Here is a 19,469-nt window from a genome sequence, read left to right on the forward strand (position 1 = left end):
CCTCTTCAATGTTGATCTGGTGTAAATTTGCCTATTTTTCAGCAGCGGCCATGAGTCTTGGCAACGATGCACACTTTACAGTTTCCCTCGTTCGTTAAGGAATGGCGGCAATGAAAATTTAAAGGTGCATACAGTTTTCATTTCTTTAAATTTTCCGCTATTATTTGACAAACAGTGACACTATTCACTGCGTGAAACCTGATATTTTCCTGTCACTTGCATTTTTGTCATTTAAAATGATATTCCGAACTTTGTCGAACATTGTAGTTGTTTTTACTTGGGCCTGGGTGCTCATCATTTTGTAGATTTCCTGCCAGCTCTGGACCTCTTATACCGATTCCAAAACCCAACAACAACAAAAGGCAATTGTTCCCATAAATACTTCACAACATCTCAAATGATTCCATGGATTTTCTTTGAGCACACACGAAGCTTGATATTCAATCTGTGTCCAGTTGCTGAAAATGTGACCACATATGACAAAGCCAGTCTATATTTAGCCTCGTTACGTACTAAGCTGCCGTCCACCGGGTAGAGCTGGAAATTTTTGCACCTATTCTCAAGGTCACTTGCAAGGTTCATTACTATCACCAATTTCCAAGCACCACAACTTAGTTCACAGAAAAAGTTAGTCTCTTTTCCTAATTGCCGCACTACTTATAGATAGATAAAGTGGCACACCATTGTTTCCCCGAAGTGCTCCTATAGCTATATAAACGTCTCGGCGAGGCAATGATATGCCACATTTTCTAATTTTCGATTAAACTGGAAAAGAAGATTCAACATTCTAATGCAATTCAATGCAATGACACATATCAAAGAAACTTTCTCACTATCTACAAGTACACTCTCGACATTAAACTACCTACATGCCATTCTGTGATTCAATCCTTACCCATTTCACTTACTAACTCAATTTCACCGGAACTAAGGAACATATGAAAATAGCAATTTATGTTATTATCATAATGCATATTAAAACCAAATTACAAGCTATGTAATTGTGTAAGGCATGATCAAATGCAGCATATAACAATATTAGCAACTCTTCCTGAGTAAGGGGGCGCGGTGGCTCACTGGTAGAGCGTTCACCTCCGGTGCTTGGGGTCCCTGGTTTGATCCCAGCTCGCCCCGTGTGGACTGTGGTAGACAAACACCGTGCTCGTGGGTTAACTCGGGGTTCTCCCGTTTCCTCCCACTTTCTTCATTCCACCATTTCACTCATCTCTCATTATCACTGTCTCCTTTAGCCTAACCGGCATAACCGTGGGACGTAAAACTTAGATTTCATTTTCATTTTTTTCTTTCTTCATGAGTAAGTGGTTACGTGTTCTTTGCAGAGGATCCAACGTCCGATTGGTTGTGCTTACCTCGAATATAGACCAGAGCAGATGTTCGGATTTTGCAGTTAGTATAGGCCACTCTTCAGGTAGCCTCAAAAAGATTTGGAAATAAATTAAAATTTCCATCAAAGTTTAATTTATATTTAGCTTGCTAATTACAGTATTTCTACTCGAAATAATTTATAAATGATAAATGTTAAAAGTAGTTTATAATTTTAATAATATTACGATTGATTTACTTGTAGTGGGAAAGAGTAAAAAATATATATATTTCGATGTACCATTGACCTATATCATATTGTGCATGGTCCTAGATACTTTCTTATTTAATTTAATTTTAACCTGTTTATTTGGAAAGTATTTTATAAGTAGGTCTTCAAGAAAATTTTGAGCTTTGTAACTCCGTACATTACATGTAGAGTTGCTAGTGTTTATTTGTTTTTCTTATAAATTTTGTGATATTCTATTTTCATTAATTCTTTATCATTGTTTCTTGATTTTATTTCATCGTGTTACTTGTCTTAAAGACGCATCAATTCGTAAAAGTATGCATTTTATGATAATCTATATAACTAATTGCAATTTCTTTGTGAGTTAATTATTTCAGACTTTTTACTTTATTTTCAGGTTTTTGTTGGCTTTGTATTATTTATAACTAATTACTTGGAGCCAACACTAAAACAATGAAACTTATTTTTCTAGGTAAGGCGATTGTATTTTATTTTCAGTTGATACGCAAGTTTCAAACTAATAAGTATTTAAGATTTCATTATGATGCATTTACTGATGAATCTTATATCTTCAATTATTTCTGCGGAATAATAATAGTAATAATATAATGTGAAGCTATAAGGGTCCATTATAAAAGTACTGTGCATTTTATGGGAAAAAACAATTTTTTGATCTGATCGGTACAAATGCTTAAAATTCTTCAAAATACTCTCCCTCTGCATCAATACACTTGCGGAGACGTGCCTGTCACGCCTGGAAGGTATCCTGAAAATCCTCGACGGGAATATCAGTCAGGAACGTTGTAACATGTTTTTGGATGTTTTCCACGATCTCCCAGTGCCTTCCTTTTAGCCGTCTCTTTAGTCGGGAAAGAAAGTTGCACGGAGCCAAGTCGGGACTGTAAGGGAGATGGGGACCGCCTGGGTGTTGCTCCGGGCCAGAAGTTGGTAACGATGAAGGACGTGTGGCTGGGGGCATTGTCATGATTGCAGATCCTCGGTCACTATCTCATATACCACAAATATGGATATGCGTAGGGTGTTAGGAATTGGCTGGATGCTCAATCGAGGTCGGAAAGCAAAATTTCCTCGCTCCCTTCGGTTGCGGCCGTTGTTGGGCGTCCATAACGGGGTTCGTCAGCGACCTCCTTCCGGCCCTCCTTGAACGCCTTGTGCCATCTCCCGGATTGTGACCTTGAAATGCAGTCGTCTTTGAAGGCCTCTTGAAGCATCTGAAATGTTTCGGTGGCATTCTTTCCAAGCTTTACGTAAAAGTTGATGGCGTATCGCTGTTCAAGCGAACGCACCATTGCGCCATGTTACAGACTCGAAGAAAACACTTCACACGGAGACAAATCTTTCTTGCTCACACTGTTTGGAACATACTGGCGACCGGCTGTGTTGAAAAGGCAGTCCCTCCACCACATCATCCGACCGATTTTGCCGTTCTGCCATGGATAGTCGCGTCACAATAAAATCATGCGCATTACTTTCATAATGTACCCTGTATCATTAATATGAGAAAGCTACCAAGATTATACTAGAAACAAAAACCACTTACGTATATAAAAACAGCTAGTTTTGATCCAGTGTGACCGCAGTCTAAATCATTAGCTAACGAGTGAGCAAAATTGTGTTTTATACTGTTTTGTATAGTAGGCTATTACTGGCTTGACTTACATTAAATCGACTCACGACCAAGCAGTTGTACCCGAAGTCGCTCGTCATTTGACTGTATAACCCATTAATGGTGAATTATTTCAGAAATGGTGAATTATTTCAGGGAGAAATAATTTTAGACATACCTATACACAGTCTCGGAGTGACAAGGGCCAGAGGGCCGGATTACCGGCCGGGATTCCACCCTCAACTTCATTCTTTTAGATATAAATTTTTAATCCTTATGTAAGTATATACACGAAATTCGGGCCTACATCAAATGCACGTCACTGAGTATTCCCAGAGATATGAGAAGGATAACTATAGTTCTTCTCTTCTGGACTCCTAATACCTTAAGGGCTCCTTCCCGAAGGTTACAACAGAAATAGCATTTAGAAAACTTGGCACATCCGCCATTTCTCGTTCAATTATGATGATCATTATAGCCTGAATTTACAATAGAGCAAACAGAATGAGGCCGCTTTTCTACATTAGTAATTGAATTTATGTTATCAGTAAAGCTAGGATAATTACACATTTTGCATATTGCATTTGAAAATATATATGTAGGGCCGCTAAACTGATCTTGCAACCGTGGCCCTGACAGGCTCAGTCCGACACTGCCTATACGTTTCAAACATCATGCTTGAACCCAACTAACTTTATCGGTATATACTGTGACAACAATGTTGATTATCGTGACGGAGGATGAAGGACAAGAGGGGGGAGAAGTAGAAACGAATGTGAATTTCTGAAGTTTAACTGAGACTAGCACAACCCGTTAGAGAGAGTAAAACTCCCGGAAGTGTTTTTTCGCGCGCTACCCTAGCCAGCTGTTTTAAGTTGGTCACAAAACTTTTATCATGGGGGTCGAGTGGAACAAAACGAGCTCTGCGGGGCTTCTAACCCATTCCTACTACTAAACAGAGAAAAATTCGTTCTCCGGACAGCGGTAACAGCTATATGTTACATACGTCCATTTGTATGTGAGATCGTGACCGCCTCCATTGTTTCATACGGAAAGTACGTATAGATGGAACACTTATACAGAAAGTATTATAAAACATGCGGTTTTTAGTTATACGTCTGCTGTACGTTAAGTCCAAAAACTACAGGAATTACAAATGTAACCTATGTACGCCACCTACAATTTTTTTCTCAGTGTACTGCTACAACTCTTTTTCTTCTTCTTCCTCCTCCTCCTCCTTCTCCTCATACTACTACTACTTATCTGCACAAAAGTTAGTAAATCACTTTTTTGAGTATTATTTTCACCTTATTTTAATGAAAAAAGTGTTATGATTTAAAACAAAAAAAAAAAAAAATCCTTGGGCCGTGTTTGAACTCACGCCAAAAGCGAGGGTTAGCATGCTCGGCCACGATGACCGACAGCAGCTAGTGTTTGATTTGTGCTATATGTAGGCTACGTGCCAACAAACGGATAGCTCCAGCCAATCAGAACCGTGTATTTAGTTTCCACTTCCGGGAGTATTACTCTCCCGAGCTAGTCCTAGACTAGCATGGTATTAAGTAAAACGTTAATACTGTTGTTATTTTTATCTGTTAAGTTGAATTCATGTTGAGTCCAAACTTCAGAGAACACACACGATAATTTTTTAATCTTGTTTTTGTACCATCGTGGCCCTTATAAACGAAAGTATTAGGGTGTCTAAGAAATTGAACGAACACCACGCACGAGATACTCTTTTGTTTGCATTTGCAATCAACACTGCAACATGAAGTATTTTATAATATAACTTTGATTCCTATGTATTTTAACATGACAGGTTCTTGTATGCGCTATTTATGAATTTCTTCTGTAAAGACGGAATGTGTATTAGAACAATGTTGCATTATGAATTTAGCAATGTTGCCATATCTCGAACAAACTCACGTGAGAAGATAAAAAACATATCATTTTGGAATTATGGGTATTATTTTAAAAGTATGGAGAGCTCAGCTCAAGTTGTGAAAGGTCTTTGATTTGATTTCATGCCATGTGAGTTTATGGTCAGTGGTGGTATTCAGCCGGTTTGCTAGAACCGGTTGTTAAAATATTTTGTGTTTGAAGAAATGTTTGTTATCTATATATATAAAAGAGAACGCACAAATCCTTTGTTACCTCATCACGCTAATACGGCTGAACCAATTTCTTTTATTTTTGGGGGGTTATTAGGATTTGGACCCTAGATGGTTTTTATCATATCACTTTAATTTTTAATTACCAGTGTCTTGAGATAATTGACCATTCAAGTGTCCATAACGTACAAATCCTTTGTTAGCTCATCATAGCTAAATCTAACCGTATTTATATGCAACCCACATGACCGTGTCACTCGGCGGGTTAACATAAATGACAGGCGATATAATGTTAACATTCTTCTATGGTTTTTATCATATCACTTGAAAGCGAAAAAGTAAAAATTATCTAAGTAACAAAGTTTATTGCGTTCCAGGGTGACCGCAGCGAAGCGGGGTGAACGCTGCTAGTAGCCACATATAAACAGACACACATACACACATGCGCATGAGATACCAACAATGAGAACTGGGATCACATGAGTGAAATAGTGAAGGGTTATTTATATTTGAAACACCATTGTGAACAGTTGTCGAACCATTGCTAGATGAAGGTATTTTCAATATTTTGAAAATAATCCATCTTGCACAACTGGTTTTCAAGATATTTGCAGTGCTACATAATTTCGTCATACCACTTTGTATCAGGATACTGTATAAGTCGCTACTAGTCGCTTGTGGTATCAAGTAAAAAAGATGGTTTGTTTCCTACGAGAAGTGTAAATATATATATCCACCTACTATCTCTCTCTCCCCCCCCTCTCTCTCTCTCGACAGAGAGAGAGAGAGAGAGAGAGAGAGAGAGAGAGAAAAGGCTGTTAAAAATTAGAATAGTACCAATGTTTCTGGTGGACAGTATCTTGACTGGATTTTCTCGGGATTCCGCTGTTTTCTCTTACATTATCAATCCATAATTCTTCCCTGGTCATCTGCTTGCATTTTCCCTTTGGCCATCAATGAACAGAAAATAACTAATGCACTTCTAAGGATTCAACGTTCTTTCATTTCTTTTTTAATACATTTATTCATTTTATGACTAACTAATTAACTAACTCTATGGCCTATGGAACCCGGAGGTTCAATGCCGCGTTCACAAAAGCTCTCCACTGACTTCTATCCTTAGCTAACTGCATCCAGTTTCTACTTTGTATTCCAATCTCTGCGAGATCCATCTTAATATTGTCCTCCCATCTGCGCCTAGGTCTTCCTAATGGTCGTTTTCCGATTGGTCTTCCAGTCAAGACTTTGAAAGCGTTTCTACTTTCTTCCATTCTAGCTGCATGATCCGCCCACCTAAGCCTCCTAGACTTGACGACCCTAACAATGTTGGGTAAACTGTATAAATTATGTAGTTCCTCGTTATGAAGTTTCCGCCATTCCCCATTCCCGTTCCCCTTGGGTCCGAATATTCGTCTCAGGATCTTGTTCTCAAATATTTTCAGTCTATGTTCTTCCCTCAGAGTAAGTGACCATGTTTCGCAGCCATACAAAACAACAGGCATGATTATCGTTTTGTATATTTTAAGCTTCAAATTCCTCGACAGAATTCGCGACGACAAGAGATTTTGAACCGAATAGTAACACGAATTTCCTGCTTGTAGTCGACATTTAATTTCTTCGTGGATATGATTTTCGTCTGTTAATATTGATCCTAGATATTTGAAACTATCCACTTTATCAAAAAGTATTTTTTAATATTTTAACGCATCTATAATTTGCTGTATTACGGTTCCGACGCACTTCCATGTATTTTGTTTTCTCTGCATTTACTTCTAAACCCATGTCCCTGCAAGCGTTTAATAAGATATCTGCATTTCTCTCTATTGTTCTCCTATCATCCCCTATTAAATTTACATCATCAGCATATGCCATAACCTGGTGAATACCGTTCAACTCTAGGCCCTGGTTGCTATCTTTGATTTTTCTTAATGCGTATTCCAGAACAAAGTTAAATAATAATGGCGACAACGCATCTCCTTGTTTCAGGCCGTTTTCGACGTGAAAGCTCGTGAACAAAAATTTTCCTACCCGAATCTTACTTTGGGATTCATTTAAACATATCTTAATTAATCTAATTAGCTTTCTCGGTATTCCAAGTTCTGTAAGAACGTTGTATAATGTTTCACTCCCTACCGAGTCGTACGCCTTTCTAAAATCAATAAATAGTTGATGCACCGGGATAATGTATTCCCACTGTTTTTCGAGTATTTGGCGAATGGTAAATATTTGGTCGATAGTTGATCGATTTCGTCTAAATCCGCACTGATAATCTTTAGTAATTTCATCTGCGTATGGGGTCAGTCTTGCTAATTGAATATTTGAAAAGATTTTATAGGATGTTGACAGAAGAGAAATGCCTCGATAATTATTACAGTCAGTTTTGTCGCCTTTCTTGTGAATTGGAACAATGATTGATTCTTTCCACTCTTGTGGCAATTCTTCCTTGTTCCAGATAAGGAGACTGAGTTTGTGTATCTTGTTCCACAATTTTTCGCCTCCAGCTAAAATTAACTCAGACGGAATTTTATCTACACCCGGAGATTTGTGTTTCTTTAATTTCTTTATAGCGGTTACTACTTCTATTCGGTTGGGTTCTGGAATATACGGTTCTGCGGTGTGTATCTCCTTTTCTCCACGCAAACTAGTTTTTGGTTGTGTGTTAAGCAAGTTGTCAAAGAAATCTTTCCATCTATTTAAGATGCTATCTGTGTCAGTGAGAACTGTACCGTCAGATTTCTTTAAAATATAAGCACGAGGTTGATAGCCTTTCTTAAAGTCGTTGATTCCCTTATACATGTCCCGGATATTTTTATTTTTACTATTATCTTCAAGTTCAATAATTTTAGCTTTCAGAAAATCGTGTTTCTTTGTTCTAAAAGTTTTGGAAGTTTGCCGCCTGATATCTGCGAAATTTTCTGTTGTTATTTCATTCGGATTTTGTAGCCAGCGTAATTTTGCCTGTTTTCTCTTCTATGCTAGTTTTATGCATTCCTGGTCGAACCATGGTTTGTTCCTACGTATTTCCGCGTGCCCCAATTTTTCTTTTGCTGAAATTTTAATGCTATCTCTAATTTCAATCCAGGTATCCTCAACACTAGTGCACTCCGAATCTTCTATAGCCGAGAATCTATTCTAAACTTCAATCTGGTATTTCTCTCTTACCTGGCTCTCTTCTAATTTCTTTAAATTGAATCTCTCTGTTTTCGGACAATGGATATTACCTTTATTCAACGATAACCTCTCTCGTATTATCGCTGCTACCAAGTAGTGGTCAGTGTCACAATCAGCCCCTCTAAACGACCGGACATCAATTATGCTAGATTGCCATCTTCTATCTACTAAAACGTGATCAATTTGATTATGTGTTTTCCCATCTGGTGATGTCCAAGTGTAGTTATGAATGTCGCGATGTGGGAATTTTGTACTCTTCACGATTAGGTTTTTGGATGTTACAAAGTTCACGAGTCTAACACCGTTGTCATTACTTTCCTTATGCAGACTTTCGTTCCCTATAATCGGTTTGAAAATATCCTCTCGTCCTACCTTCGTGTTGAAATCCCCTAATAGAATTTTCATATGGTATCGCGGGAGTTGGTCAAATATCCGTTCCACTTCTTCGTAAAAACTGTCTTTTATATCGCCATCCTTATCTTCAGTTGAGGCATGTACATTTAAAACATTAATATCACACCACCGTCCCTTAAGAGTAATAAAAGAAAGTCTGTCAGTAACAAATTCAACCCGTTTAATTGCTGGTAATATACGTTTATGAACGAAAAACCCTGTTCCTAACTGGTGACTTTTATTTCCTTCCCCGTAAAAGAACGTAAAGTTTCCGGAATTCGCAGATCCATTCCCATCCCACCTAACTTCCTGAACTCCTACTACGTCCATCCTGTATTTCTCTAACTCACTCGTTACTGATTTTGACGCGCCTGCCCTATAAAGACTCCTAATATTCCATGTTCCAAATCTCATGTCCATTTTCTTTTGCTGAGGTCGTGCCAAGTTATCAGTCCTTGTCCGAGGCTTTTGTGAATATTTCTGAACAAGTGCTTTTTTTTATTACAGGATGAGGTTGTTAGCCCTACCCAAACCCCCAAGCTGGAGGACCACTCCTAGTCGTCTGTTCGCGACTGCTTATTCAGTATATTCGCAGCTAACCTCTATATCTAGAGGCCTTCTCGTCGATCCGCAACCTGAGGACGCGCCATGCCGTGGTGACAGGAACACACGTTACACGGTTTATTTTATGACATAGTACTTAATAGATTGGATATACACATTAAATATTTGTTGTAGGAATTGAGCAAACAGAAAAAAATGACACTACCATGGTGTAAACTTATTTTATTTGTATATTGGCATAATAATAATGTTGTGACAGTAGATACTAACTACAAAATGTGTTACAGTCAGGTAGATAGTAAATACATTGCATACAGAACTAAAAAGGAATAAGTACCCATCCACAATATTACAGAACAACAAAGATATGAAGGAACTTGATCAAGAGAAACAAAATATTTTGAAATACTATACAATACTAAACAATGATAATGGAAATATCGGTGTTTTATGTTGGTCTATTTTCTCTACTTACCGTATCGGTTTCGATTGTATGTATTCTGGTAAGAAATATAAACTGCAAGTACTGCACGTAATTTGTTTGGGCATTTGAAACAGAACTTCTCAACCTTTCCTACTGATGTACCACCAAACATATTAATTGTTAACACCACTATAAGTCATACACACCACTAATAACGGCTCATGTACCACACTGAGAACCTCTGGCTTAGGAGATACAAAACCTTAGCTCTATTTCAAGAATAGAAGAAAAGAAATAAGTACAGTGTTACATTAGTGGAATCTATTTCATCTTCATATATAAAGATCACCAAGAAAGTTCTGTTGCTTTTACACCCACCACCATCGAACTCAATATATCACCTAAGACGCATCTGGAAGATTAAAAAATAGTCACCATCAGCATCGACGATCTTCTGCCAACGTTTTGGAAGGCCATGGATTCTATCGCGGTAGACCTTGGTGCGTCGTGAAGCGAAGAAGGTATCACGTGCATTTTGCACCTCTTACTAGAGATTTGAATTGGCGTTCTCTAAGGTGATTGTCCAACGAATGCAACAGATGATAATCGGACAGTGCAATGTCCGGGGAGTATGGCGGATGCATAGTGTTTCCCATCCAAGGCGTAGAATGGTGTCCCGGTTCATCCTAACCACGCGGGGCTTAGCGTTGTCCTGTAACAGGAGAACCTCGTTGCGATTCAGAAGTGCTGGCTCCAAAGTTTTCAGTTTTTCTTGAACACGGCTCAACTTCTGACATTACACAATTCCATTGATGCTCTGACCAGCTGGTAGCAGTTCCCAGTCCACCAAACACACAGGGGGACCTTCTTCTGATGCAGTACTGGTTTCGGCTGTTTTGAGACCGGTTCATGGGATGTTAACCAATGATAACGGCGCCGTGAAGCTTCGTACAGTATCCGCTTCTTATTACATGTCAACACTCTGTAAAGAAATTACTCCTTCCTCGGACGAGACACGAGACGAGAAACATAGATGTCTTCTCGCATTGCCTTCTGGCTCTGAGTTAAATCATGTGGGACCCATCGACACAACTTGTAGTGCTTCCCAAGTTGATGGAGGTGCTGTCAAATGGTTTGTCCACGCACACTGAATTGTAGTCCCAATTTCTCAGATGTCCGGCCACTGTTTGCCTCAATTGCTGCCTGAAGATCTTCATTTTGTACATGTGTTGGTTTTCCAGCATGTGGTGCGTCTTTCTAGTGTTTCGTCACCTCCCTTAAACTTGTTAAACCACCGCTGCATTGTCTGCATAATCGCAACACCCTCACCAAAGGCCTGGCATACTTTCCGCACCGTTGCAGCAGCGCTTGACCCCAGTTTAAACTCGTACAGCATGCACGCCCTTATGACGCTCTGTGGAGGTGCAATGTCCACTCTGTCCTTACGCAAGTTCACTGTGTAACTGAACTGCCACAACCAGTTAGTATGTTGGATATACCCAAACCAACAACTGACTTTCGCCTTATCTCCATTCGCATTCAACTTACGGTGTGAAGGCCAATTGAACACAGACCTCCACAAAAACGACAGAACTTTCTTGATTACCTTTACAATTGATGTTCACTATCATACGTTCAGTCGCAGCTACCAGAATTGGAAAAGGTGTGACAACGAGATCGAAAATTGTTCGGAGAAATCGAGACTCATGTTGACGAAGTGTTAAACCAGACTTCATCTCAGATACTTCTAGGATATAATATAAAGAAGTGGGAAGCTATCAACTGAAGCAGTTCATAATGGACTGTGGAATTCGCAACATTGACGTCTATAAAATACTACAGGAAATTTGTTATTTGAGCTTCTCTGGTGAACATAATGATAAACACCATTTCCGATTAAATTGAGTTATTAGGTGAAATGGGTTGTGATCGAATCATAGAAGAGTATGTAGATAGTTTTATTTCGGATATGTTCCTACAGATGGCAGGGAAAGCTTGTTTGGAATGTGTCATTCCTTGAATTACTTGGAAATTATCAAACTTCTCTTCTAATTTACTCGAAATTTAGGAAATGTAAGATACCATTATGTTTAACTGAACCGCTCATTTATAACTTGAAAGATAAAGCGGTTCAAATTTGTCTTCAACATTCTGGGGGACGGGTAAGACCGTTCCCATAATATTTCTTTTAGCGATGTTTGAAATATTTATGAAATTGAAAAACAAAGCTATGGAGAATCAGGAAAGCAGAGTTGTCTTCAAGATTGAGAGATAGGCAGATTAGAGGCTTATTCTGGGGGTCATCAATTTTATTTCGCTTTTTTTTTTTTTTTTTTGGTAATCGGACACAAATAATAACATTTCTCCTCAAAAAACAGTTTTCAAATCGGATTATTGAGGGTAGGGATGCACACGAATCGAGACATGTCTCGAATCTCGACTCGAATTCGACTCGACGAGACACACTTTGTAAAATTCGAGATGAGTCGAGACACGTATATCTCGATTCGAATTTTCGAGTCGAGACACGAGTCGAGTAGAGTCGAAACTGCTCTTAAAAATCTCGACTCGACTCGAATGTCTTGAAAATCTCTCTATAATTTTTAATATTATTTTGAAGAAAGTATTCACTCAGAAACAGCCTTGAAACCAATTCCAGCATTTATTACTTTAGAAAGGTACAGATCGCACAAACTTAATAGTTAATCTTTCGAGATCAAGATTTAATTTTGAACTCAATTCAGTTAATTAAAACTAATAATTAATGTCGTGATATTTGATTGTACTTCAAAGATAATAATAATAATAATAATCATAATAATAATAATAGATTATCTAGTTTGTATAAAACTATTGCGATAAAGTGAACTTCATAAATTCTCTGAATGAGCAATTGGCAGTGTAATTTAGCATAGTTATAATTATTGTTTTTTCGTTCCCACGAACACAACAGAGCTACATCAATTATCCGTTGTCTTGTCCAAGTCAGTTGCTTGTCTTGTCAGTGCGTTGTCTTGTCACAACTTGTGAAATTTCCTGCAAGTTAATCAGAATGTTGAAAATTTCCTACATTTTAGATTTATTTATTATATACCGATCAGCCGGAACATTATGACTACCTACCTACTATCGATATAAACTCGTCCAGGCGATAGCAGTGTCAACTGCCGAGGAATGCCTGCTAGTCAGACACACGTACGGTGCATGCAGTATCAGTGAGAGTGCTGGCCATGTGTAGAGTTGGGAAGGCGTGCGATCTATCTCAGTTTGACCGAGGGCAGGTTGTAATGGCACGGAGACTCGTCACGAGAATTTCGGAAACTGCAGGACTATTCGGGTGTTCGAGGAGTGGTGTGGTGAATGTCTTCAACAAATGACGAAACCAAAATAAAACGACGTCCAAACGTCGAGGGGTTGGGCGCCCCCACCTCATTACATATGTTGGACGTCGTACGCAGGGCTGACTAGTAAAATAGAACAGGCAGCGAACTGTGGCAGAACTAACATCAGGCTTTAATGCTGGGCAAAGTACAAGGTGTCTGAACACACAGTGCACTGAACATTTTTAATGCTGGGCCTCCATCCGACGACCCATCCATGTGCGAATGTTAACACCACGACATCGGCAACTACGACTGAAATGAACACGTAACCATCGCCACTGGATCTTGGCGCAGTGGTAGACCGTTGGATTGTACACCTGTACTGCGGGACGGAGACAAGCTGGCGGCGGTTTAATTATCCTCTGGGGAACATTCACGTGAGTATCAATTTGTCTAATGAAGCTCGAGCAAGGCACTATGACGGCCGAGGCGTGTCTCGCAATGCTTGCAGACTACGTACACTACTTCATGACGACCATGTTTCCCAACGGTAGTGATATTTTCCGACAAGATAATGCACCATGTCACAAGGCCAGAAGCATGATGGAGTGGTTCGAGGAACACAGGGGCGAGTTCCAAGTGACGTACTGGTGCCTCAACTCGCCGGATCTGAACCCAATCGAACACATCTGGGATATGATTGAACATCACGTCAGAGCACATCGCCCCTCTCCGGAATTTACGGGAATTAGGTGACCTGTGTGTGCACATGTGGTGCCAACTCTCAACTCTCTTCAGCGACCTACCAAGGATGATTACGTCCATGCCAAGACGCGTTGCGGTTGTTACCCGTGCCAAAGGTGGACATACTGACAAGTAGGTAGGTAGTCATAATGTTCTGGCTGATGTGTGAGTATATTTTAACGCGACTCGAATTTCGAGATGTCTAGTCTCGAATTCGAGTCGAATCGAGACAGAAACATATTTTCGAGGCAAGACAACAGTTTCTTGAGACGAGTCGAGACAGACCTAAATCTCGACTCGACTTGACTCTTGGGCATCCCTAATTGAAGGGGACAGTTCCCCAGTTCCAAGATTGGAAGGGACATGTCCCCCTCACCCCGCCAGTGAAAAGATTAATACGTAATATATATAATTTGAGTAACCTAATTTTTAGGGTCGTAATAATAAATCTTATTTTATAAATTTATTTACTCAATATTTATCTACTTGTGTATCTATTTATGTCTATTTATCTATTAAGTGTCTATTAAATACAAAATAAATGAACAAGAGAAAGGCAACACAAATAAAAATGGATTTTTCTCCTATAAAAAAGAGTTCGTATTTAAAAGAATTGAAAATTGCTTAAAACGCCCTTTTGTGTGTCTAAGACTTTTGATTGATTCTGAATCTGAGTGGATATTATCTTGCATGAGGCATAAAGTATTAATGAAATAATGGATGTTCCAGTAAGAACGGTTCTAGGTCAAAACCGTGTCACAGCACAGTCTTTCATAAAACGTAGGCTATGATGATTAATTCAAATAGTAATTCAACACTTTATTATAATGTGTTTTCCATGATAGGTATATCACAAAGTAATCTTATAATTTTGTTAGTTATACCGGGTGTTCAGAAAGTAACTATGCAGTGCAATGTTGTGGTGTGCTGAGTGATGACAGTTATGATTGTCAATTAGTAATACATTTTCCATTGTTTAACATATTTGAACCATATTTGACCAGGTATTTGTATTTGTTCACAGCTCCGGTTTGATTGAAGACCAACGTCATGTGTGACATTATTGTGATCTAGGTCACCATGCTGACGATTGAACAAGGAGTGTTACACAGTGGAGACAAGTTTACCTCAGCAGTAGAAGTTACATTTGCAGCAAAGTTCCCAGGAGTAAAGATGCCTAACTGTAATGCTGTGCGGAACCTCATCACCAAATTTCGAAAGACCGGAAGCATTCATAATGCTCTAAAATCAGGTAGTCCATCCACAGCCACATCCGCAGAGAAGGTGGCGGAGTATAAGACGTGATGCTGCACAGTCCAAAGAAATTGGTTAGACGACTAGCTCAGCAGGCCCACGTGTCCGTAGGTTCCGCTCACAAGATTCTCCGGAATTCACTATCCATGTATTTGTACAAAATGTCGGATCCGTGCATGAACTGAGAGACACCGATCGCCCGGCACGTGTGAACTTTTGCAACTGGTTCCTGTCCTTCCTGTAGGACAATGGTGAGGGGATTCTTGACAAAACGTTTTTCACGGATGAGGCATGGCTTCAACTCTCCGGTTACGTGAATAATCAGAACAGTCGTGTGTGGAGTACGAATAATCCGCATGAATTTCATGAGTCTCCACTGCATGACGAAAGGTTGGTGTTTGGTGCGCCGTGACTCGTAAACGCATCATTGGGTTCATCTTCTTTCAGGACACCATAAATGCAGAACGGTACTGCACCTGCATTCTGGATCTCTTCCTAGGTGAACTAAATGAAGACGAAATTGAGAATGCCTGGTTCCAACAGGATGGGACGACTGCACATACCACCCACAAGGTGATGAGCTTTTTACAGATCATATTCGGTGACCGCATCATCTCTCGAGGACACTGGCCTCCGCGTTCACCCGACTTGCCTCCACCGGATTACTTTCTATGGGGTATGTTGAAGGGAAAGACCTATGAAGACAATGCGCACACCATACAAGAACTCCAAGCTCCATTGATACGTCACATTCATAACATCACTCCCGATGTTCTGCACAATGTCTTCAAGAACAGGCAGAAACGTGTGCAACTGTGTCTTTACGTTCAAGGGGATCACTTCGGGCATCTCTTATAACTTACATGACATTAAAGTTTAGCTTCGACTTAATTTCAGTTGTTTAAAGTTGTTTATGGAAAATGAAATACGGAAAGTTATGAACTGCATAGTTACTTTCTGAACACCTTGTATTTTAATGCAATTAAATGCCAAAAGTAATATCTGACAATAATCTTAAGACTATTCAAGTTCAACGTTAGTCTTTTGATCAAAAGTTTAGTTAAAATTGAAGATCATTGTGATCAATCATTCCACCGTCAGGCTGTAGAGAAGAATCGAAACTTTTTCGTCTCATATTACAGAATCACAGGATCTTTGTAAACCTAGTCAATTTTGGTCGGTGCGTAACTTGCAAAAGTTTTTGCAAAACTTCGTTCACATTTTAATAATTTTTCACAATAATAACGCATTGTTCATATATCAATCGTGCTTATCAATTACATATATTTTTACGTTACAGGTGTGACGTATTCAGCCCCTTCAAAACAACAGAAAAACCTCTTTAAGATTTGTCCTGTTGTTAGCAAATAATTTAAACAAAGTATTCAATATTTTATTACCACATTATTCCGAATATACGTAAAAGCTGATATGGATTTATTCTGATATTTATCCAACAGAGCAGTTCTTAACACCTAAGTTTTCGTTGTTTTAATGCGTACATTATTATTATTATTATTATTATTATTATTATTATTATTATTATTATTATTATTATTATTATTATTATTATTATTATTATTATTATTATTATTATTATTATTATTATAGAATATAGTCCAAACACCTAATTTCCATTGTTTCAGTGCTTTCTGCAGTCACAGCAAAAACACCAACAGTTCAACGTCTATCAACAGTTTCTGAGAATCAGGATGCAACACAATTACGAGATGCTGCAAACTCTTTTGCCATTCATTTGTTAATGGTGAGTATGGAAAGTTTTTTGTTACCGCACGGTTGTTAAATTTGTCGATATTTGATGTGTTTTGAAAGGAATTACTAAACTAGAAGTAGGGATGTGAAAGAGACAAGATTTGTGGCTGTCTCGTCTCGAAAATGTACTGTAAAAGTGATGTTTCGACTCGAAAAATGTATATTTTTCTATTGGAAGATCCGTGTCTCGACTCGAATTTCGTCAGGAAAATCCTGTCTCGACTCGTCTCGTGCGCATCCCTTACTAGAAGATTTTTCAAGTATATATGTTGAAGTATATATGTTGTTTGTAAGTTTCATGTATCCTTGTTCGGAGTATGATTTCATCGTTAGAAGAAGATGAATAATAATTGAGACAATTTGTTAGTTAATAGTGTACTTTTTATTACGTACGACGACGTCTGTCCAGAAAGGATCTGAACTTCCTGAATATAATGGTACTTATCGCTTCTGGAAGTTTTTCAGATTTATCTCCTTCAACGTCATTCCCTCCAATATTAATGTACCATTCACTGCTGGAGCACATCCTGGAACGCCCATTGTGAAATCTGGTAGTGAATGTTGTGTTATCTCCTATGAGTTCCCTCGTTGCTAACACGGGAGGGTCCCACAAGTTGTCGCTAAAATCTAATTGCCACATAGCACATCTGATAGAGCATAATGAGACATGAACATGAGCAAAATTTAAGGTGCTATGGCCCAGAAGGATAGGAGCTAGGGGGCTTCAAAATTTGAATATTCAAAGAATTATATCTGTACGTTTAAAGTATATATCTTGAAAACCGTTAAAGCAATCAAAACAAAAGTTACACAATATAATGAGAACAAAAAATCCTATCGAAAACCATAAACAGTGTTGCCATAGGTGAAGCAGTGTTGCCAACTAAGTATAAAAATATTTTATTATAAATAGCACCGTATACAAGTGTGCACAGATTTAAAATGCACTATTATCACTAAACATAGCAGCGAAGTGTAGTGGTACAGTGTTACACACTATTGGAGCTACGTGTGCTGAAAATGTACAATGCAGAGGTCTGATATGTGGCAACAGATGGTAATAAAGGAATCTAGGTCTCATACTATGAATTTAGTTCAAATGCATAGCACAGATAGTATAACATAGCAAAATGTCAGCAGTGTCACAAAATATTGATGCATTTGAGAAACGAAATTGAGTGATGCCATTTTTACGTTCTGTGTCAGCTTCGAGGCTATACAGGAGTGCAAAGTGGGATTCGAATCACTATGAAAGAGAAAGATAACAATGAAAAGTAACAAAAACATGTCCGAGGCGGGATTGGAACCCACGATACCCAATATGTCGGTTGTCTAGCTTTCTAGACCACACCGCTATCCGGTCCGACTAAAAACGAAATGAGGAAGTAACAAAATAATTATATTTCCAATGTGAACATGGTAATATTACGGTGTACAAACATAATTATATGGTATGAAGGAGGGGAAGTAAAAGAATATGTCACTTAACACGAAAGACCAAACCAAGAAAGTACTCTCCCAAATACTGATAAGATAACCTGGACAACCAGTTTACGGAGTTAGAAAACACGTGTTTCTTTCCCTGCGTGTATCATTTAGTTTTCGCGAGTTGTCTGTCTATTCATCGAGACTACAGAAGTATATTACAAAATCCTCACATTTTTCTAACGCATTCTTTTATTACCCTTTGTTCCCACATATCAGACTTCTCCATTGTTACAATTTCAGCACATGTAGCTCCAATAGCGTGCAACACTGTACCACTACACTTCACTGTTATGTTTAGTGATAATAGTGCATTTTAAATTTGTGCACAATTGTATATGATGCTATTTATAATAAAATAGTTTTATGCTGAGTTGGCAACACTGCTTCACCTATGGCAACACTGTTTATGGTTTTTGATAGGACATTTTGTTCTCATTATATTGTGCAACTTTTGTCTTGATTGCTTTAACGGTGTTCAAGATATATAGTTTAAACGTATAGATATAATTCTTTGGATATTCAAATTTTGAAGCCCCCTAGCTCCTATCCTTCTGGTCCATAGCACCTTAAATTTTGCTCATGTTCATTTCTCATTATGCTCTATCAGATGTGCTATGTGGCAATTAGATTTTAGCGATAACTTGTGGGACCCTCCCGTGTAAGCATGCTTGTGGCACGGAAGACACTGGTTCGATTTTCGGCGGGAGTTCATGTTCAGATTCCACGTTAAGCTGTAGGTTCACGTCTCATATAGCATCATTGCTGAAATGCACTAAAACTGAAAGTAAAATGAAAGGATCGAATGAATAAATGAAGTTCTCTCTTCTGTGGATAGGAAACGGTGACTTATAAGGATGGAGTTAAATTTTAGAGAATAGAAAGAAGTCTGCGGGTACGAAATCAGATAAATAAGGTAGCTAGGGTAGTAGGGTCGTATTTCTTCGCCAAGAACACTCAAATGAGGAGCGCCAAATGGGTAGGAGCATGTTATGGCGTAGGATTCATGTTCCAGTTCTCCAAGCTT

General features: G+C 38.6%; 1 protein-coding gene across 1 annotated transcript in view; it reads left to right on the top strand.

Moving 5' to 3' along the window:
* The first annotated feature begins 2,017 nt into the window (after nt 1-2,017).
* LOC145685024 (serpin B6-like) overlaps nt 2,018-19,469 on the top strand; it is a 56,193-nt gene continuing 38,741 nt past the window's right edge. Inside the window, exons 1-2 of the mRNA XM_081757365.1 lie at nt 2,018-2,045; nt 16,831-16,949. Of these exons, the coding sequence (XP_081613491.1) occupies nt 2,027-2,045; nt 16,831-16,949 (138 nt within the window). The 5' untranslated portion in view covers nt 2,018-2,026. The remainder of the gene's footprint in view (nt 2,046-16,830; nt 16,950-19,469) is intronic.

The sequence above is a fragment of the Thermobia domestica genome, chromosome 5, assembly GCF_964235325.1.
Source record: "Thermobia domestica chromosome 5, izTheDome1.hap1.1, whole genome shotgun sequence".
Classification (NCBI taxonomy): domain Eukaryota; kingdom Metazoa; phylum Arthropoda; class Insecta; order Zygentoma; family Lepismatidae; genus Thermobia; species Thermobia domestica.